At 35.7% G+C, this 21,954-nt stretch overlaps 1 protein-coding gene across 2 annotated transcripts in view; it reads right to left on the bottom strand.

The window, feature by feature from the left end:
- Nucleotides 1-14,688: 14,688 nt before the first annotated feature.
- Nucleotides 14,689-21,954, bottom strand: part of lcor (ligand dependent nuclear receptor corepressor) — a 51,841-nt gene continuing 44,575 nt past the window's right edge. For both annotated transcript variants that reach the window (XM_027010487.1, XM_027010488.1), the window contains 2 exons: nucleotides 16,317-16,413; nucleotides 14,689-15,921 (listed from right to left, as the gene is read on the bottom strand). In XM_027010487.1, the coding sequence (XP_026866288.1) occupies nucleotides 14,847-15,921; nucleotides 16,317-16,413 (1,172 nt within the window). In that variant the 3' untranslated portion in view covers nucleotides 14,689-14,846. The remainder of the gene's footprint in view (nucleotides 15,922-16,316; nucleotides 16,414-21,954) is intronic.

Here is a 21,954-nt window from a genome sequence, read left to right as displayed (position 1 = left end):
GGTTGCAGGAGGGAAAAAGGCTACAGTTTGATCACTGATTACCATTTATATGAGTCTATATAACAACACTGATGACAGCTCTTCCCTGATGACATGATGGGCTGATGATATGATGGGCTGATGATATGATGCAAAGCTCAGTTGAACATCTTAAAAATAACAGTCATTGCAACAAAAAGACATTGTCAGGAAAACTTGTGTTTCCAGCTTGATAACATTCCTAGACTCATATAGCCTCAATTGTGTATGAAATCTACAAAGTGGAAAAGCTGTAAAGAGTAAACTGCATGAATGAAAATAAAATGCAAATGGTAAACTGGGATTATCAATTGTATGTCTGGTGGAATTATTCAAAGCCACCAAAGTGAAGTCCCCTACACAGTAACATGGAAGTGGACCCCAACTGAAGCTATTCAAAGTGTTAAGTCTGCTCTTCATTACAGAGATGTACTTGGCCAAGCCTAGCACAGGGGATGGGTTTTAGACTCATCCCAAAAATTCCACAGTGGCACAAGGGAATTACAATGCAGAAGAGATTGCTTATTGAGGAGGCGGTGAGAAGACAGGATGAGGTAAGAAGACATCAGGAGGTGAGAAGACTGCAGGAGGCAGAGCCAAGGCATCTCAGTGAACAATGGACTAACTGCAAGAACCCTGAAAAATACTGCTTTACCCACATTGCAGAACCTGAAGCAATGCTTGGGAGAAGACCCTTCTTTCTCCCTTCATCAAGCACCTGCATCCCTAAGGCATATTTTAACAGGATGCACTACAAGCCTCACCAAAGTGTACTACGCTTGGCAGTATTACCAAGTTCTTAAACAGCTGGCATCACTTTGGAACCAAAGCAAACCACCACAAAAGCTCTCCCACAAACATCGGTATGAAATGTCCACTTCACACTATTTGTAGATACAGTCCAACCAATGCACCATATAACTTCAAAGGATGCAAGAATACGGCTCAGGATTGGAAGATTGATGTTGAATTGGGAAAAAAAATCTTTGCTTACCTCAGACATTGACTGCACTTAGTATAAAATGTATACTACATACTGGTCCCCATAGTAGAATCAAGTATGCAAGAAATGCAAACCAAATTATAAAGGAATATATGAAAGTTCCACCCACTTGTGAAAGATTTTCCAACACCCTCGCATGACGGGATGCAGTACACCATGAAGGTTCCTCTGGTCCACGTATTTGGCAAAAGTAGCGCATCATCCAGGTATCTTCTGCATACTGGAAAAATTTCTTTGAGTCACATAATGCATACAGATTTGGGGCCCAATCAGTACACGAGTAGTATGTCATTTCGAACACAGGCATTGTAAGTACAACACTGAGCAGACTTGGGGTCCACAGCAGAAAAGCAACCATATGTTGTTGAATCAAGAATACAATGGGAATATGGTGTTTAAGGAGATTATGAGAAAAAAGACCAAGTATTCTCAAATGGCAATGGATGCTACCCGGGTTCCTGGCTTATGTTTCTACATCTGTGACCAAGGAGATGGGGATAAGGACTCTTTCCCTCCAACAAGCTATCAAAATCTTGCCAAATGCAGTGGAAAAACCTGGGATATGGAACTGTTGAGCTCATTGGAGATGTCACAGAAAGCTCCCCTCCCCACTAGTCACATGATATGGCCCACCATGTGCAGTGGGACTTAATTATCTTGTTTGTAACCACGCCTTTGTACTTAGCACACACCTGCACATGCTTTAGTCTGGTAATGTCTGTGTGTACTTAAACCGCTGCGGAAGTGTGCTTCGTTGTCGGTTATTGATCATGTTCACATTAGTGTTAATGTTCGCAATATTCATGTTGTCTTTGGTAAATGTTCACATCATTAATGTCTCGGTCTCATAGTTTATTGTAATATGATCAGCTAAATAAACATTCTAATAGACTTGTATGAATGGGTAACAAATTAAATAACATTTAAAATATGCAATATATCATATCAAAAGATGCATAATTTGTATATTTATTGTTTATAGTTTATGTACAAATATGTTTGCTTTTTGTCAATAGCAAAGTCCATATTAATGCACATTTTTTTGGTATGACTACAGTGCATAGCATGATTGAATTGGCCACACTTCCATCAAGGTAATATATACAGAGAGCTTGCCATAAATATTACAAACATCTAGCTAGTTAAAGTTAACATTATTGATCAAGTTACTTGCTTGTTATGCAGGCACAATCAAAGGCACACCATATATTTCAAACTGGGTGTCCTTTGTTTTGTGATACTAGAACAAGACCAACTGAGCTTATGAGCAAACAAACACATCACAGTAGTGTTCAAATTCAGCACTACTGTATTTTCTTGGTTTTCCACAGTAGAGCCCAGATGGTAAAAGTCCACCTCCTCTTACATCACACGTGTGCTGATGGGAGCAGGCACACATCTAAAGGACATACATGCGCACGCGTACACGCACGCACACACACACACACACACACACACACACACACACACACACACACCTGCATACATACACACACGCAAGCTGAAATGCCACTCAGCATTGATTGTATTGTCTGTGTCACAGAGCAGATTGTGCATTAACAAATGCCCCAATTTTCACTAAGCTGTTGACACCCTTTAATTCATGAAGCTGACTGGATATTTTTCACAACAAAATTTATTAGAAGAATAGTGGTTTTGAAAAGAAAATTCTAGCATCCAGTGAATACTAAGTTGCACATAGTTACAACTGAAATTCTTTGCAGAAATGTTAATTGTACCTAACTGGATATAACATAATCAATAAAATTCACACATGCACAAAAACATGTCAAAGGGTGAGATGTCACATATTAAGAAACAACTTATTATTCTTCATTAGCCCAGTTTTTAAAAACAATTTAATTTCAAACAGATAAAGAATGCAGTCAAACCAACATAATTATTGTTCTGCTTGTATCCAAAACTGCTGACATCAATCATGGTCTAGAGCAAGTCCAAATTACAGTACCAAAAAAAACCCAAAACAAAACAAAAAAACAAACAAAAAAAACTCCCCAAAAAATAGATTAATTTACATAAATAAGCCCATACCATACAATAAATTCTTACATTATACAAGTCTGTAAACAATAAATTTTGAAATGAGGTCCATTATGGTTATGCCTGTCTTCAGTGGATTGTAGTGACTGAGTAACCAGTGTCATAAGGTTTGTAGCCATTCACTAAAGACCACTATGTGATCTACAATCTGAGGTATATTAGAAAAGAAAGACAACCCTAACAATGCAACAATTAACCCTGGCATACCTGCCCAGTTAAGAACTAGTAGGGTCCTTCTCATGTAAGTATTTCATTTTTGTACATAAAAAGGAAGAAAAAAAAATCATGCCAGCAATTTGTTTAATTCCAAGTCCCATGCATTAAAAAACATCTCCACTCTTTCCCATCTCAATAATTGCACACCACAACACTAGGAATGTATTAGAATGTAATAAGCTCTGCAGAGTATCAAGAGAAAATGTATGTAATACATCTAAATAAAATATTTCACTTTTATTTCATGGTGCACATACTTCAGTCATTCTTTTCGTGGAGCATAAGGGATCCACAGCCAATTCCAACCAAGGCCTTTTTTTAGTAAGAGCAAGAGACTCCAATGCCTTCTTTTTGAACATAACATAAAATGCTTAATTGCTGTTTCACATCATTAATATAGCAACATTTTAACAAATACTAACAAAGTCTAATCCAACAACACATTAGAAAAATGGAGTAACAAAGTGACAAATATGTTAACCAAGAAGCTATTCATATTTTTTTAAATTCAGAACTCTAAAAGATTTTTCATAATTGATTAAACATATTTCTATGTTTCTGCTAATTTTATAAGCTGAAATACTTACATAAATAGAGACTCATGACAGCTGATGGACAACAAACAACGGGAATGCACTCTCACTGTTATGGGTGTGTTTAAGAGGAGGGTTACAGAATTGAAACACCAGTGTTATGAAGTGATGCACTGTTGACAAGGCAAGTGAGGCACGGTGTGTACAGAAGAGTATAAACTCCATGCGATGCCTTCTACTTTGAACTAAAGTCTTCAGTTGACAATCTGTAAGTATATTGAATAGGAGTACTTTTTGACATTAAAAATTTTAAATCATACAAAAGTTAACCTGCTTTTATTAATTCAGCAGCCATATCAAATTGATAGCTAAAGTTTGTTACATTTTGTTCAATTTCGCTAAATGAAAACTTTTTTTTTTTTTAAGTAATATTGAAAACTAGGCTGCATTTGTAAAGTACCTGAATAATTTTAATCAATGTGTTATTTGTCCCTGAGGGGTTGGTGGCTGTGACTGAACTGTAGGATATATTGATAAAATAAACAGAAATATGGATAAGGACATTCTTTCAAATATAGGTGGGAAAACCACAGTTTGACAGACACTTGTCTCTTCAGAAAGCTGAACATGACTAAGACATGCAAATGTTTTTTGTTTTGTTTTTTAATATATATGTAAAGCAAAATCACCCACCCACCCCCGCAAACCAGACCAAACCGTTAGTAAAATGTTCTGGGAAACCAATTTTAGCAGATCACACCTTGGGTGCATTTTCATATTTAATTTTAGGACAATTGTCCAATAGCCATCAAATATTTTAAAATGATTGTAACCATCAGACCTATAAATTCCAAGTTTTTACAAGGTATCTAATTACACAGCATGCAAAAATAACTGCAATTAAGTAGGTACTCATGGTTATTAAATTAACATCCAATTAACTAAGTCAAACTATGTGGGGGTGGGGTGAAGTAGGATCAAAACAGAGTAGTGTGTCTGAGTGAGTGTGTGTGTGTGTGTGTGTGTATATATATATATATATATATATATATATATATATATATATATATATATATATATATATATATATATATATACACACAATTCTTTTTTTTTTTTTTTTACCTCACACATACATACGTATGAACGCAGACAAGAGGTATATATAATAGGCAGGGAATGGATGTATACATTACTATATACATCCAAACTGTTTGTAATTCTGTTCTACATAGAACCTTTACAGCATTGTGTTCAGCACTCCACTGTTTGAGCATTGGCAGTATTCCTAGATAAGAGGTTTTCATTTTCATCTTTGAATTCATACTGACACTAACTTACCATTTGAAAAAATAAAACCACTATAACACCATACACAAATGAGCTAGAAAATGAACAGAGCTGAAAATGAGATATAACTAAATATACTGCACTAAAATGTTTGTTCCCTGAATTAAAAGAGAAAGAGGTGTATCCCTTTCCTTAAGGTAAGATACAGAACTGACTATACATATTATGTACAATGCAAAGTGATGTGTATACACACACACACACGCACACACAACACACAAATACATACACTACTCAAAAAAATTAAGGTAACATTTTGGATTGGATCTCGACAGATGAAAGATTCAAATTGTGACACTTCACTGATATAAATTGTGCAGTTTTGTTGAGAACAAAATTACACAATGCTCAATGAAAACCAAAGTCATCAGGCTGGATGCAGAATCGCACTGAAAATAAAAGTAAAAAATATGTAAAAAAAGTCACAGGCTGATCCAATCTGCATGAATTTCATCCCAGCAACTCAATTTGACTCAGTGGTGAGTGAGTATGGCACACATGCCTGTATGTCCTGACAACATCTGGGTATGCTCCTGATAAAACAGTAGATGGTGTCCTGTGGGATCTCCTCCCAGACCTGGATCAGGGCATCAGTGAGCTCCTGGACTGTGGCGCTACTTGGCAGCGTTGGATGCACTGATACATAATGTCCCAGAGGTTCTCAGTTGGGTTCCAGTCTGGGGAAAGTTTGTCAAACTGGTCATACTGGATGTTGTTGCAGGCAGCATAATGTTCACCAAGGCATCTCCAGACTTTTGTGACATGTGTTCAGTGTGAACCTGCTCTCATTTGGGAGGAGAAAGGACAGACCTGCCAGTTTTGGTGTTCTCTGGCCAGTCAAGCTGCACAGTGCTGGGCTGTGATCAACGGTCCCAGTAGAGGATGTCAGGGCCTTATGCCACCTTCATGAAGTTTGTTTCTGATAGCCTGGTCAGAAATATGTACATCAGTAGCCCGTTGGACGTCATTTTGTAGGGCTCTGGCAGTGCTCCTCCAGATATCGCTCCTGTTGCTGGGTTGATACCCTTATACAGCCCTGTCCAGCTCTCCTTGTGCAATTGCCCATGTGATGGTATCTCCTCCAGTCCTTTGAGACTATGCTGGAAGATACAGCAAACCTTCTTAGGATGGCATGTATGGATGTGCAACCTGAATGGGCTGCAGGAACCACCTCATGCTACCAGTAGTGACAAGGACACTAGCAAAATGCAAAACAAAGGTACTGTAGAGAAAAATCAGTCAGGAAGGACAAGGAGAGTAATTATCTGTGGCCACCACCTGAAAACCCATTCGCTTTTTGGGGGTTGTCTTGCTGTTACCCCTCCAGGTCACCTGCTGTCACTTTCATTTGCACCAAAGAAGGCCAAACTGATTCACAATTGCTTATGCTTCCTAAATGGACAGGTTGATATCCCTGAAATTTAACTGACTTGGAGTTATACTGTAATGATTACCTGTTCCCTTAATTCTTTTGAGCAGTGTGTACACACACACACACACACACACACACACACACACACACACACACACACATATATATATTAATAATAAACAAACTATATTTTAAACAAGTAGCATTATATCAGCGATAGTTAATATTTTTACTTCTTTTTTCCAGTGTAGATATAAAAGAAAGATAATGCCTTTACCCCACCTACAAAAAACAACCCCCCCTCAAAAAAAAAGTCAGATAATCACTAATTCATATTGAAGATATGGTTCATACCCATAAAGCAAAGCTTGGAAATAGGATCTTAAGACCCAAGTGCCTACCCAGTGTGTGATTACCACTGTACCATCTATATTATTAGCAGTGAAGATAACACCAAATTCAAGAATGGTCTATAAAATGTTATGAGAAAAAATGAAGGAAAAAAAAAACCCTCCATCATGTGCTACATGGGCTATTAAATCATTAAAAATGAGGAGAAAGACATACAGTCAGCTGTGAGCAAGACAATGAAAATGTGAATGGTATTCTACTTACATGTGGAGGTTGTCAAGATTTACAAGGATTTATTTTCTGAGGTATTCCATGTTGTAACTTTTTCATTAGATCATAACACATCATCACATACAGCACAAACACGAAGAGAACAAATAAAATGCCCTTCTACTTGTCTTGGTGTACAGGGGACCAAACAATTAAGCTCAGTTTGGGGTGTCCCCCTTTTTTTTGTTTCCCAAGCTGGCCAGAACTTTATTTTACAATCCTTGCTGTTTATAAAGCACTGAAATAAGGGTATTTGGCTGTTTTGTTTTGTTTTTTTTTGTTTGTTTTTGTTTTTTGTTTTTTTACAGTTTATCTACAAAAGGCTATTGAATCTGGAAATATTACTAAGTTCAGTTGTCTGGCTGTTGGGGGACAGCTGGTGTCTTTGGCCAGTAACAACAAAGCTCAGTTTTACTGGAAACAGGACAGTGGAGGTTGTTTAATTAGGAGTTTTCCAAGATAATATAACTGCCAAAACTGGCACAGCTTGATAAATATTGCAGTATAATTTGTAAAAGAATATTTTCAACAATTTCAAGGAAAAAAAAAATCTGGGGAAAAAAAAAATACAATAAATAAAGTGATTGATCTGACAATAACTGGTCATGATGTATGATCTGTTGCAGAATATAAACCATATTCAAATGCAAAAAGGCAAAAGGCATGAAACCAGACTTTAAAGAAAGAAAATTAAACATAAAACATGTCCTTGACCAGACCCTATTTTTGTGAAATGCTCACTTAATTTCTTACACAAAATTATAATAAAACTTTAAAAAAGTAAGAATGTTGTGAGTTTAGCCTTTGAAATATTTAAAACCAAACATTTGTTGAGCAGCAAATAAGTCAAAAGACCATATCATTTTGCCCTAGAAAGCATTTCACACAGCAACAGAAAAATATTTTCTATGATTAGGATAAAAACAAAATTATAAACTAAGAATTTAGGCGAAATGTCTAAAAATATTTATTTCAATCCTGATTCAGTTTAACAAAATGTCAGCGCTGTTTGATATAGAATAACTTTTCCTATTTTTATAAAAGCAGAAATGTCCACTTTGCTTTGAAAATAAAGATGAGTGTTTGATTTTGTTAGCAGTGTGACGTTAACCTGTGGAAACTCAGTTGGGAGACTTAATTAACCTAAACTGGGTAATCAACATATAAAATCACAAGGGTGATAAGGACATAGTCATTGTATCTAGTGTGGAGTGCACATGAACTTGCCCTACAGCTGAAAAGGTTTAGCTACTCATCTTGTAGCAGACAAAAGCATCACAAATATTTCTAATAGTGGACCACTCTTCTCTGTTTGAAATGCTACAGTTTAGAGACAAGAAACGGCATTTCGCAAAGCTTCTATCCCGACAGTACTATCATAACCTAAGCCATCAACTGTTAAAACCACCGGCAGGCTGAGGTAGCAAAAATAATAATAAAAGTCTTACAGTCCACTGGACTGCAAGGCTGGAACAGTCACCAGTGCAGTACACAGTAAAATACAAATCTGATGTCAAAGATCAAAGGCAAACAAGGACAAAGTATTTCCGATGTATCATCAAAGCAAAAAGTGGAAGCAGGTTTTAAAACAAATCAATTGGTTCAATCAATACTAGTTAACAAGTGACAGAAAAGAAAATCACAATTTTGTGTCATACAATTTAGCAACAGTATATACGCAACCCTAAAATAAAATAAAACCTATAAAGGAAAAAAAATTAAACACCACATTCAAATGTTACTTTGTAAACAATAAATAATAATAACCAAGAAAAATAAAACCACAAAAATTGTACTGTTATTTGCTGGAGTGAAATACACTTGTAGGGAAGGCACACCTTTTTAGCACATTTATAACTGGACACACCCATACACTCACAGACCATTGACTATTTGATCAGGCAGTTTCTATTTCTGTTACTCTGTTATTTAGCTGTCCTCTTGGATTTTTGTTCACTCTCCAGTTTACTTGACTGTATTTTAGTAGTAGAAAACCTCTCTCAGGGGTGGAAATATTACTTTATAATTGAAAACTCTTTAGCTTCATGTAATTTTAAAATCAGGGGTATCAACACGCAAAGAATTTACCAAAATTCAGAGTACACCTTACTCTAATCAGACATGTGCCAAGTCTCTCCCTTTGCTATAAAGAGGTGAGCTTCCCTACAATGTTAGTAAGTTTGATATGATATTAGATATGGTGGTTGGCAGATATTCTCCTGGCTGTGACAGAAAGCCCAATTCAACAAAACACCTGAAAATATTAAGCTATTATCTCATTTTTTATACATGCTATTATTGTTTTACCAATATTATTACATATATTACTGTGGAAAAGTCAAATACATGACCTCTTGTTTTTTTCCTTCTGATATCTGAAAACTCTGAATATACCTTTATCCTGTCTCCAAAGCCTACACAGCCAAAGAAAATGATAAAGGGTCATCTGCATAAAGGGATTTTGAATTTTGCTCATATTGTCATTTCAGTACACAGTTGCCCCACTGAGAGGGTGGCCCTTAAAATAATTCCAAAAGCACTTCTAAATTTGTGGGTTTTGCCAAAGAGTGCCCTTGATCTGAATAGCAAGGGCATCATAAATCATTATATAATTAAGAACACATGAAATTATATAATTAAGAACACAATGCAATTGAACAAAAGCCACAACCTGGTTTTCTTTTATATATTCAAGTTTTTTTATATATATATATTCATATTTTCATTCAGTACATTCAAGTATAACTTTAGAGATCAGTTACGCCTTAGCTTAAAAAAGCAGTGTAGTACACAAGATTTTTCCAATAAAACAGGATTGCCTGGGCAGAGGTCCTTCATGAGGTGTGCAAGTAAACAGCTTCTGAGAATAGTGAAGCCTTTTGCCTACACAGCTGATAAAACACCTATCCAAAGTATCCTGTTTCTTTTGAAACCCTGTGTACTACTCTGCTAATTTTTATGACCTCTCTCACTAGATCCATCTAAAAACACTGCATTGTGTGTCATACATTTTTTAAACTAATACATAAGAGGGGAGGAAAATCATTCAAATTAAATTTGTTCCTTGACACCATACCATAAATGTCTGATTAAACAAAAATAGTAGCTCAAAAGGTGTGCCTATCCTTTTAAAAGATGCAATTTAAACATTTCTAAACAAAGTTTAATAGGTTTTAAAAAAAGGTTTAAAAAAAGATATTTTATAATGATGGATGCCCTGAATTAAGGTTTTTTTTTTTTTTTAAAATTCCAAAAAACGGGGGGCGGGGGGAGTGGATTTTTTTTCAAAATAATTGAAATAAAAGTGGCTCTTCTGTAAGACATCCATCATAGCCAAAGCTAATCAGTAAAATCATACCTGCACACAGGTACCATAGATACGTGTTTCTATTTGTATCTATGCTTCTGTGTACATAAGTATGCACCAGTGTATCCTTAACTATAATTGTGTGCTGATTTTAAGAGTCTGTGTGTGCTAATGTCAAAACATCAACACTGAATTAAAAAAAAAACCTGGGTTTAGTTAAGCAAATAAATTACATGCATCCTTCATCTTTTCTTTACTAGAAGAAAGGGCTAAATCATTTAAAAACTGCTTCCATAAAATTGTATCCAAGTTCCCAGAAACACAAATACAGGAAAAAAGCCCTGACTGGTAAAACTAGTACAATCAGCTGCTCTGGAGAGGTCAAACCTGAGGAAATGCTGTTAACTGGATTTTCAGCCCAGAGCAAAACTCTTCACACCAAGAAAAATGGCAATCTGATGTGTTTTCTATGAAAATGAATGGTATATGCTGTATTTCTTTTTCCTCCCAGTGAAAAAGAAAAAGGTTAAAATGATTTATCATGTGTGTCATTCATATATATATATATATATATATATATATATATATATATATATATATATATATATATATATATATAGCAAAGTTATATAGCAAGAGAGAGAGCGAGAGAGAGAGAGAGAGAGAGAGAACAGAAAGTTAACATTTTTCCCCCTTGGTACTCCTGTCATGGATCACAGGCCAGAAATATAGTAATCATCATTAAGCCAGGGTCTATGCTTTTGTAAAGGGAGGTGGAGGAAAAAACATCTCATAGTGCATAGTGCGATGTCTTATCTTAGAGCATTCCATGCAGGGGAAACAATCATTTGAACAAATGGACTTATTGGCACAGACTGGAAAACCCGACCAAGCATTTAAGTTTAAGCAAAAAAAAAAAAAAAAAAAAAAAAAAAAAAAAAAAAAAACAACCCTGAATGAATAGGGTGCAAGTATTGGTCAGTCAGACACATGAAATATATCCTGCTGTCTTCCCTCAAGAGGTATGAGAGCAAAAGAGCAAGTGTGAGGAAGAGAGTGAGAGCAAGAAGTTCGCATTTCATACAACAGTGAACGCTTTTTTATCAGGCATTCCTGAACATGAGGCATGAGGCACACAAAGGAATATGTTTCCAAGGTTGAGGTATAGCAGTTGGACAAAGATAGCCATATAATGTCTATATGTACATGTCTATGTATACAATTTCCCAATAAAAGGTAGTTAAGTCTGTGTCATTCTCTGACTGACAAATATTGCTACCCCATCAGTTCAATCTATCCTGAGATACATAATGTCGTAGGCAATACATTTATGAAACAAAAAATGCAGAAAGGGCCATTAATTTAAAAAATAAAAATAAAAAATCAGTTGAAATCCTTTTTTTTTTAAACTATCCATATATATATGTGTAAAATTTAGATGGACCCTCTACATTCAATTATGCTTAAAGACTTCTTAAGTTAAAGGGGAGGATGTTTTTGGATAGGAGGTCTGTTAGCCCAGTGAAGAACAAATACTGAAAAAAATGGCATGCACCACATGCAGATCTGATTGCTGAACACTAGAAAATTAAGTTTGTTTTTACTCCTCTATGTAATCTTAACAATATAAAACACTTCCATAAATATTCTTCAGAATCAATAACATTAAAGCCCATTAACATGAGCTAGTAGTAGGGAATATAAATTCAAATGCTAAAACAAACTTTTAATAATGCCATTCACATCTGTCATACGAGCCAATTATAGAGGAAATATGTTCAAAGCCTGTATATGTATGTAGAGCTATAGAAAGATGATTCAAGAAAATTCTAAAGTCTATCCATACTGGCTGCTGGGTATTACTGCATCATATATCTTATAAGACATATAACACATACGAGCAAGCTCCAATTAGACACTTTAAATGCTCAGCATTAACAAAGTGTTAGTGCATCTTATGACTTCTTTCTGCAAGACTGTTCAGTTTGTAACAGATAAAGATTTAAGGTTATTTCTGACATTTATATGGCTGGATTTTTACAGATTTTAACTTGTTGAGGCATTCTGGGGTAATTTTCTTGATTTAATTAAACAAGTCTTTTCAAAGAAGATCTAAAAAGTATTATCTAACTTTTGCACATTCTCAGCAGATGTTCATGGAATGATGATAAAATGGTGGTGGATGTGGTTAGAATGAACACTGGAAATGGAGCCTATGTTCACATTGTGTTCATTAGGGTTTATAAACCTTTCATGTCTGATGCCATATAAGATTTCATTATTTTTTAAGATGATATATGACTGTTTTACATAATCACTGATGACAGTACTTGCCATAAAAGTATAATCTGCAGTGCCAAGTCAGACTTAAGTGCCAAATTATATTATATTTAAAAATTATAATAATAATAATTATATATGCTTCCATATAACAGAGAAGCTTATAGGTGCATGCCATTTATCTCCTGAAATCAAATAATTTGTCAAAATAAATAATAGCAACATTTAAAGGTGTGACTTTCATCTAGTTTTGAAAGCAAGTAATAACTGTGTCTTTGATATACAGTTCTAAACAAATCCTCACAGACTGGGTGAACAGCAGGCAGTGATAAAGTAAATTGCTTTACACAGAATGCAACTTTCTGGTAACTAAAGGACAAAGAAATTAAATAATGTGAGATATAAGACAACATTAAAAAAATCAGCCAATAACTAATTTAAGAATAGTAAGACAACAGATATTGACAAATATATTAGAAAAACTACAGAATTCAAGCAGTCAACCAGGGTGTATTGAAGAGGTAATTGAAAGAAAAGAGTATGTTTGGGTCTGAGCTGCAGTGTTCTGGGGGATGTTAGGATTTTAATCTTTCTCCCCGTTTCACCTTCTTACCTCACCACCATCATTCCATCTGCGACTGCAATAGCTACTATAAGCTCATAATTCCAAACATTTTCTTTTTACAACAAAGTGCTATTCTCAGAAGTTTCTTGCTGAACTTTCAACAAATTGAACATTTCAAGGTATATTTTCTTATACTACTGATCATTTAATGCATCATAGCTCAACTAAGACTTCAGACACCTGCATATATTCCTGTATCCAGAAGAGTGCCTAAGTTTATTTTCTTCTTCCTGGAAAGTATGTTTTTTAAATTTATTCTGAACAAATGATCGCTATATTCATCTCAGTTGCCCTGAGTTTTAAATGAGAAAATGACATTATCATCTTGAGACAAGGATTGGCTTTGTGTTGGGATTGGCATTCTATCAGTATAATTTAAAACACATTAAACTTCAGAGTTTTTATGTTCCACCCCAACCTCCACAAACAAAAAGGCTTTTAAGTTTGCAAATGTCAACAACTGACTTTAAAGTAGTGATGAGAAAGAGGGAAAGAAAAGAAAAAAAATCCACCATTTCAATGCATAACAAATAAACAGATTAAAACAAAACACCTATTTAGTGTGATTAAAGTCAGTATTGACTGAAAAAATGTGCAAAAACAATAGCAACAAAAAAAGATGACAGTATCAAAGATAGACAGAATATTAAGTGCGCAATGCAAACAATGTCGAGGTAATTAGGTCTAATCGCCAGAATTATGGTCTGGTAAATGCCAGACTGAAAGTATAGTGCAAAATAAAGCGCAAAAATTAAAAGAAATTATAGTTTCATTTTTTTAAATCCTCACAATCATGCATCCCTGAATTACTATTATTATGCAACATTTTCTAAAAAGACTTGACTAAATTGATTTCAGTGTTGCAGAATATAAAGGGTTGAAACTAACAACAGCAAAATATGTTTTTACCTGGCAAAAGAACAGATAATCTAGCATCGGATCCACTGTGAGAATCCTGACTTTGAAATACTCGTAAGCTTTACTTACCAAATTCTACTATAAACTCAGTGTAAGAGGGAGTTGTGGGGACAAGAGAAAAAAAAGGATAGATTTTTAAGGGGCTCATTGCAACCCATCATATCATCTATTGCACCCTATTTGTTTACTCCTCATAATTAGATACTGCCCCCAAAATGCCTTTTTAAAATAAATAATGGTATTAAAAGTTCAGATGAAAGGTGCAAGTAGGAGTTGAATCAACCTACTTTTTAAAATAAAATGTGGGGTTCACTTATGGCTTTAATAAGCATTTGTTGATCTATGAGATAAAAAATCCTAACAAATGCCTGCAGTGATTAAGTGACCCCTGTAATGTTAGCCAATAATTTTCATCCCCAATTATTGGTTCCCTGTGGTTGTGCTCACCCAGATACTGCAAAGTAAATTGGCACAATTAAAGCCATGTTCTTTTTTCCCAATTAGTATTTGAGGTTTATTAGTTTTGTCCCAGCTTTGTGTAATTACTCATCTTTTGTGTCTCCCACTCCCTGCAGTACATCCTCTTGCGCTGTGCTGGGGGTGGTCACCGGTGTTGAGGATTCAGTTTCAGCTGTGACTCCAGAGTCTTGTCCCTCCATCCTCATCATTAGTTTAAGCTTCTTCTTTGGTGGGTTCTTCAGCGTGCCCATCCTCTCTTTCACCTTGTACTCAAGTGTACTGTGAGGAATACCATAGATGTTCTGTGCCTTTGAAACACTCATTTTCCCACTCATCACCACAGCAATAGCCTCTTCTAGGATCTCACTGTTATATTGGCGGTACCGACCCCTCTTCTTGCGTGGCTGCTTGGAACCTGTTGGATCTGCTTCTGGATCTGAGGTTGGATATTGTGGTCCAGAAGTTGACTGGTCAGGATCTGTGCCCCAATACTCGCCCATGGCACTTCCTTCAAGGAGGCCTCCCAAGACAGCCCTGCGACTTTGTTTGGGCAAAATGGCCCTAAGCTTCCTGCTTAGAGAACTCTCCGAGTGCACACCGCCCAGATTCATGGAGGTATAACTATAGAGATCAGATGTATTTCCATGGGAATTCCAGGAAAGGTCCATGCCCCTGACTTGAGGGATCTTCAAGTCAACTGGAGGAGAGTTCCCTGCATCCTTCTTTGCTGTGATCGCAGCGACATCAAGGGACTTGCTGTGGGAGGCATTGGTGCCCTTGATCAATGTGCCTTGGTTCTCCAAAACAAGTGGCACATCCTTTAAATCACTGAAATTACTGTTAGCCTGTCTGAACTTCAATAAGCTATCTAACTGAGGTTTTCCCCAAGAGCCATCATGAGATGAGAGAGGATTGGTCTGACTGTGGTTAAGAAGACCAACTGTCTCCAAGGTTGCCAATGAAAGAGGGGAAGGTTGTCCAAGGAAGCGTTGCTTCTGGCTTAGGAGCTCCTCCTTTATGAGAAGTGATCGGGCAAGTGGTGTCTTGATAGGGGCAGGGCCAATGTGATTCTCCCAAATAGAATCTTTCAAGGCCTTTGCTGGTAGACCATCTTCATCGTCAACATCTCGGTATTTTTGATTGATTATCAAGGAATGCCTAATTGAGACAAAAATATGTGAATGTAAAACATATTGCACTTATGTCCTACCATGAAAAGCTGCTCTTAGTTGTGCTCCCTTTAGTTTAAGTGTCAGTGTCAAAAACTAAATATAAACAAGAATAATTTGCCATAATATACTGAATGAACAGATACCCATGATGATATCAGAAACCATGGTACAAACCATGTTGATTAAGAAAAACCATTGTACTGAGAGAGTAGGTAAAATCATCTATTTATGTCTTTGTCCAACAGGGTTTTTATTATATCATTAAAAATGATGTAAAATTGTAAATTGCATTATTCATCTGTTGACCATGGGGTTAGAGAGCAAACTGAGAGTGCTGAGAGTGAATTAAAAAGTTAAACAACACAAAATGGTTGCTCTTACCCTTTTACTATGGGCATGACAGAGAATCCTTGAGATGTTTTGAAAGAGAAGCTGCTACGATTCTGTTTTTTCTTTGTTGAGAGATCAAGGACGCCATCTGTAATTACAAATGCAATTCCCCCATAAGACAAGCACACACAATATGACAGACGTAAGATACCACTTTTACACAAGACCTATAATTCTAAAACAGTTCATAATCCAAATTACAGTCCAACTAGTACAATCTAGTACAGTCCACCTTGCAGAATAGAAAGGTGTTTGCCCTGTCATTGAGATATTGTAGGAGATTGGGAGTTAGATCCCCAGTGATGCCACAGCCATCTGTGGCTGGGAGCCTGAAAGAAAAAAAATTGGCTGTGCTCTCAGGGAGGGAGGGGTGGAATACTCACTGGCCCTTGTCAATTAAAGTGACACTAGCCAATTATGGATGTCTGTGAGCTCATGCATCAGAAAGGGGTGGATAGTGTTATCCTTTGAACATGTTACGCCTCCTCCTGGCAACGCATGAGCTGCAGTTTGAAAAGATGTGTAGTGATCGGCTGCATGTGCCTTGGAAGAAGCATGTGACAGACCACCCTGGTTGGCAGCTGTTGTGTGACACGGGAGAATTACCTGACAGGTGGGGATTGGATATGACTAAATTGCAGGGATGGGGGTTGTGGGGCAGAAATCAAAAACAATATGCAAAAAAATTTAAAAATGTAAAAATTTGTTTGAGGTGATGCAGCATGTCTTACTATATCTCTCTTTGTTCTACTTAACATGTTAACTAGCTCTAATGAAACTGAAGGGGAAATGCAAATGCAGAGAATCAGAAATATGAGTAAGAAATTGATAATTTAGTATTTTAAATAATGAATGAATGAATCAATAAATAATTACAATCTTCCAAAAGAAGATATTAATAACTGCTATGTTGCCCTATGACCATTTGACCAGAATACTAATTGTTCTCACCTGACTCTCATTAATCTTAATGTATTTAAACAGAGCTTATTTTCTCATTGTGAAGTACTGCGTCCCTCTAGTATGCATATCAAGCATTTGGATTGTGTTTGTTTGGATTTGCTCTTTAAGTACATTGTTTGTTTTTGTCATTTCAATCTTCACGTGTCCCTGTCTTTGATTTGGAATCCTCTTAAGCCTTAAGAAACAAGAAAGATTGAGGCCATGATGATGGAGCAGTCTATCCAAATACAAGAGTCTCTTGCTGTCTTAAAATGAGCACTGAAGAGCCATCTTTTGGAAGAGCACTTAAACATTAAGTTTGCGTTTAAATTTTTTTAATATTATCTAATAAAAAAAAAAAACTATACTTGTCTGCTCTGTTCTCTCTTTAGCATAAAGAGACAACAGGCACTTATATAAGTTGCTCTCGATAAGAGCGACTGCCAAATGCAGTCAATTTAAAATGTTGATAAAATCAATTTCCACAAAAATGTATTTGTTCTTCAATTGTTGTAAAAACTCCTTCCTACCATAGCCAATCAACTGGGACTATCTGTGTTATTCATCAACCATATCTCAACCTGAAAGCAAAAATGTACACCTTTGTAGAATTATACAAAGCACTTCTGTTTGAATAAATGGAAAAGAATGATTTACCTTTTACAATTAAGATACCTAGTCTGCTAGTCAAACAATACTATAATAGCAGAAATAATTTGAAATGACAAATACCTTCATGTGACCACCCAGTTAAAAATGTAGAATGAGCAGTATTTTTTTCTTAATAATGTATCAAATTTGAACTAATAAAGACTAAACAGACAGACAATTTAGATAAAACAGTGAATCGTGGAAGAGCTAGTTACTCAACCTGAAAAAACCCACCCTTGTCTTCAGCAATCTAGCTCCGACAGGGCGAGCTAAAATAACTGGTATATTTGTTAAAAAACAAAACAAACAAACAAATATAACACACAAAACATATACATTGTGTGTGATGTTACATATTATGGTACTTAATTAAACTCCTATAACATTAAGACTGTATTTTCTATATTAAAAAAAAAAAAAAAAAAAGCCAGTTCACATTAAAGATTAAGACTGACCTGCTTTTCAGCTGGCATGCTTGTGTTAATTACTTCACAATTATGGAAGACACAGTGAACATACCTCACATGTAGCCTACTGATTAAAGGAGAGGCAGGAGTCTGACATCATGTCCTGCAACATTCTACAACATATGTTTTAATTTGCTCTGTCTAGTTCATGTAAAGCCACTGTCATTCATTTGCTTATATACTCACTCTTTATTCCGAGTTTTATGGCCATGCATCTTTCTAACTTTTTAAAAGTCTTTTTAGCATAAACAACTCTGTTTCCTCTGGAGACCACTTTCTGGCTCCCACCATGTTGCATGTTTTAAATTTCTGTTATGTTGCAAATGCAAATGCCCATAAGGTACTCAAGGTTTCACATTAGGAAAGTAATCAGATACAAGCATTTCATGGCTATTATTTCTTTATTTATTGAATGAATTTATTTATGATTACCCACCTCATACAATATGAAATAGAAATTGTATATGTAATGGCCTCAGTTGGAGTAATCTCTTCAAGATGAGGTGTATACATAATCTATTTGACTGAGCCAGGAGCCAGGAGAACCTACAATAAACACTGTGCTGTTTTTTTTTTTTTGAGTCATTACTTTTGAACTATTAACTATTATTACACAATACAAAAAATACATATCTACAAATGTTTATTGCTATTAATTGAGTCAACCATGAATATTGTATTCATTGGTGCAAATCAGGCCCCCTCCAGCTCCACATTTAAGGAAATCTGATCTTTCAAATTCTGAAATGTTTTACAGTACTATCTTGGCAACTAGTTATTTCTCTTATAGTAATTAAAAAAGGTTAAGTTAAATTTAACTGCATCATACCTCAGATAACCTGGTTCATGCTGAGCCTACTCTGCTGTTCTCATTCTGTTACACAAGTTACACAATCTAAGTCCTGCGACAATTCTAGAAATTTATAAATGGGCTGACCATTGGGTGGCTAAGGCAACTTTAGGGGGCCCAAGACCACATAGCAAAAAATAAAAATAAAAAAAAAGACAGAATTGTTAATTCATTGTTTAAAGAAAAACCAAAAAATCATAACCTTGAGTTTGAAATAAACATTCACTGTCATAATAGCGGAAAACCATACAGGAAGGACAAATCCGAATAACTTACAGAAATAAGTCACTTCATGAAGACTATGAGTACAAGTCTACTTTCAAGTCTTTAGTGCATATTTTAGTCTGAATATTAACATTAGGCAAAGTATTGTTTTGACGGCCCCACTGGTCAGAGAGGGTGGGGAGGGCACAGCATGGGATTGCAGGATGCTGTGTGTCTCCCTGCAGCCTCTAAACTAGCTAAATTAGTCATTTAATGTTGTTTAAGAGAGTGGTTGATTTGTGTAAGCTTTTGATGACTTTGATCTGTCTCCCTTAGTTTATTTTAGAGTGTTACCCTCTTCATGTGTCTTTTCAGTGATTCTCTTGATTTACCCTACAAGTTCATTCTGCTTGTGCTGTGGCTGTGCTCATTCTGTGACTGCAAATAATGTGCTTCTTGGATGTTTTTCAATTCTTTTTTCATACTGACACTACAGTATTACAAAAAAAAGTAAGTCCATACATTCATTATAGAAAGCCTGCATGAAGGAGAGAACTGAAATGCAGAAACAGGCAAAACAACCTGAACCTCTATTTAATCAATTGCTTGTATAGCCAATCACCTATTGTAATAGTTAAACCAGCACATGCTCTATTAGGTTTTACAATAATGTGATCTGTAACCAAGACCTCAGCTAGATGAGCTGACACTTAAGCTAAATAATAGCATATATCCTAACCTATGGGTTCAAGCACTTTATACTCTTACTTTTATACATAGCATTTACTGCCTGCTAATCAGACTTTTATTTATAAGGTTTTACAAAAGGCTCATTAATTAATATTGTCAGACATGTACTGAAAAAGAAAAGAATTGCAAATAGAAAATATTTATTCTAATATTCATTTAAGTTTCAGGAGTACACGCCGCTGACTCTGTTTTGGTTAGCTATGTTCATATTGGGATTTCTGAAAAAGAATACATGTGAAAGAGAACAGATGATATAAGAACACATGGAGAAGGTGTTTTGGCACAACTTCATTTTGCTTCGCTCTGCTGGCATCTGCAATTAACATCATATGCTGAACAACTTTCTGCCAGATGAGTGGGTGGAAACTGTGGGTGGAAACTGTGGGTGGAAACAGTTTCTTCAAAGCACTTCCCTCTGGCAAGAGGCTGAAGTCTGTTCTGACCAAAAACTCTCACCACAAGCTCAGTTTTCTTCCAAACTGCAGCCAGCCTCATAAACCCATTGCCCTGTGAATACATTGAACATATTTTTTCTATTACATAGCATATTTTTTATTAGCATACCTGTAAGCTATTCAATCTGGGCAAATATTATTGCACTATTCTTCATATATATTGTATAATTTTATTTACCTAATATATTTTTCTAGTTATTGTATTCTCTTTTCTCTTTTTATTCAGATTGCCACCAATTTCCCCAAGTCAATTTCCTTGTATGTGAAAATGTACTTGGCCAATAAACAAAATCTGATTCTGGGAGAAAAAAAAACCAAAACAAAAACAGCCAGTTCTGTGAAAGAAAAGTGTTGGTGGTATCCAGGAAGACCAAACAGATTTCAGGGGTGGCCAGTGATGATGAATTGGAAACATTCAACGAAAAGTAGTACACTAGTGAAAAAGTCAAGGGGATAGGTGTAGTAGCTAAGTACATCAGGTTGTGACGTTCACTCTGCTTTCCTCAGGACTCTTTCAGATATACGAACAAGGACGTGGTTGTGCGACTAACACCCCAGCGCTGTAAACTTTTTACACATGTGTATACATCCACATTAGGTATTATTCATTATACAAATATTCCCCTGACCTGATGCTTCCATGTATTGGAAAAAACCCTCTTTAATTTGGTTCCTGTAATTCCCCATTTCATTGCCAGTCCATTTGCAATCATCCTTCCCATTAAGTGATCAGTCCCAACTACAGTCATCTGCTCGGTGAGGGACGAGCCCTAAACTCATGTAGCGTGCCCCCCTTTACGGGGTATGTGCTCAATCGACAACACGAATAAAAATAACAAAAAAGGAAAAAAGGTTGATATATGTGTACACATTATTTATCATATGTGATCGTTACAAGGTTTGTATTCAAGCCAACGCTTTTAATACAGTCTTGCAAAGAAAAAAAAATATGATTTCTTAGCTTGCTTTGGACAAAATAATTATTTTCCTTTAGCTAAGATTTACAGACCTTCACACTTTATCCCCTTTCTCCTTAAATAGTAGCAAAAACTCTTAATATACCATTAATACAAGAAAAGCCACAAGAGCATAAATTCAATTTGTCATTTTAGACCATATTATGTACACCTTTAAACTTAGTTTTATTGAGAAAACTTCCATTACCTGGAAAACAATTAATGTAATTCCAATTCAGGTGAGATCTCAGATCTTAACTATAGACATAAGCCAATTTTATACTTAGGCATAATTTTGGTATCGTTAGTGAACAAACAGTTCCAGTAATTTCTTCTTTCAAACTGTTCTTTGCA

Source organism: Electrophorus electricus, chromosome 21 (genome assembly GCF_013358815.1).
Source record: "Electrophorus electricus isolate fEleEle1 chromosome 21, fEleEle1.pri, whole genome shotgun sequence".
Classification (NCBI taxonomy): Eukaryota; Metazoa; Chordata; class Actinopteri; order Gymnotiformes; family Gymnotidae; genus Electrophorus; species Electrophorus electricus.
The sequence above is the reverse complement of the archived record's forward strand: the minus strand, read 5'-3'. Positions and strand labels throughout refer to the sequence as shown.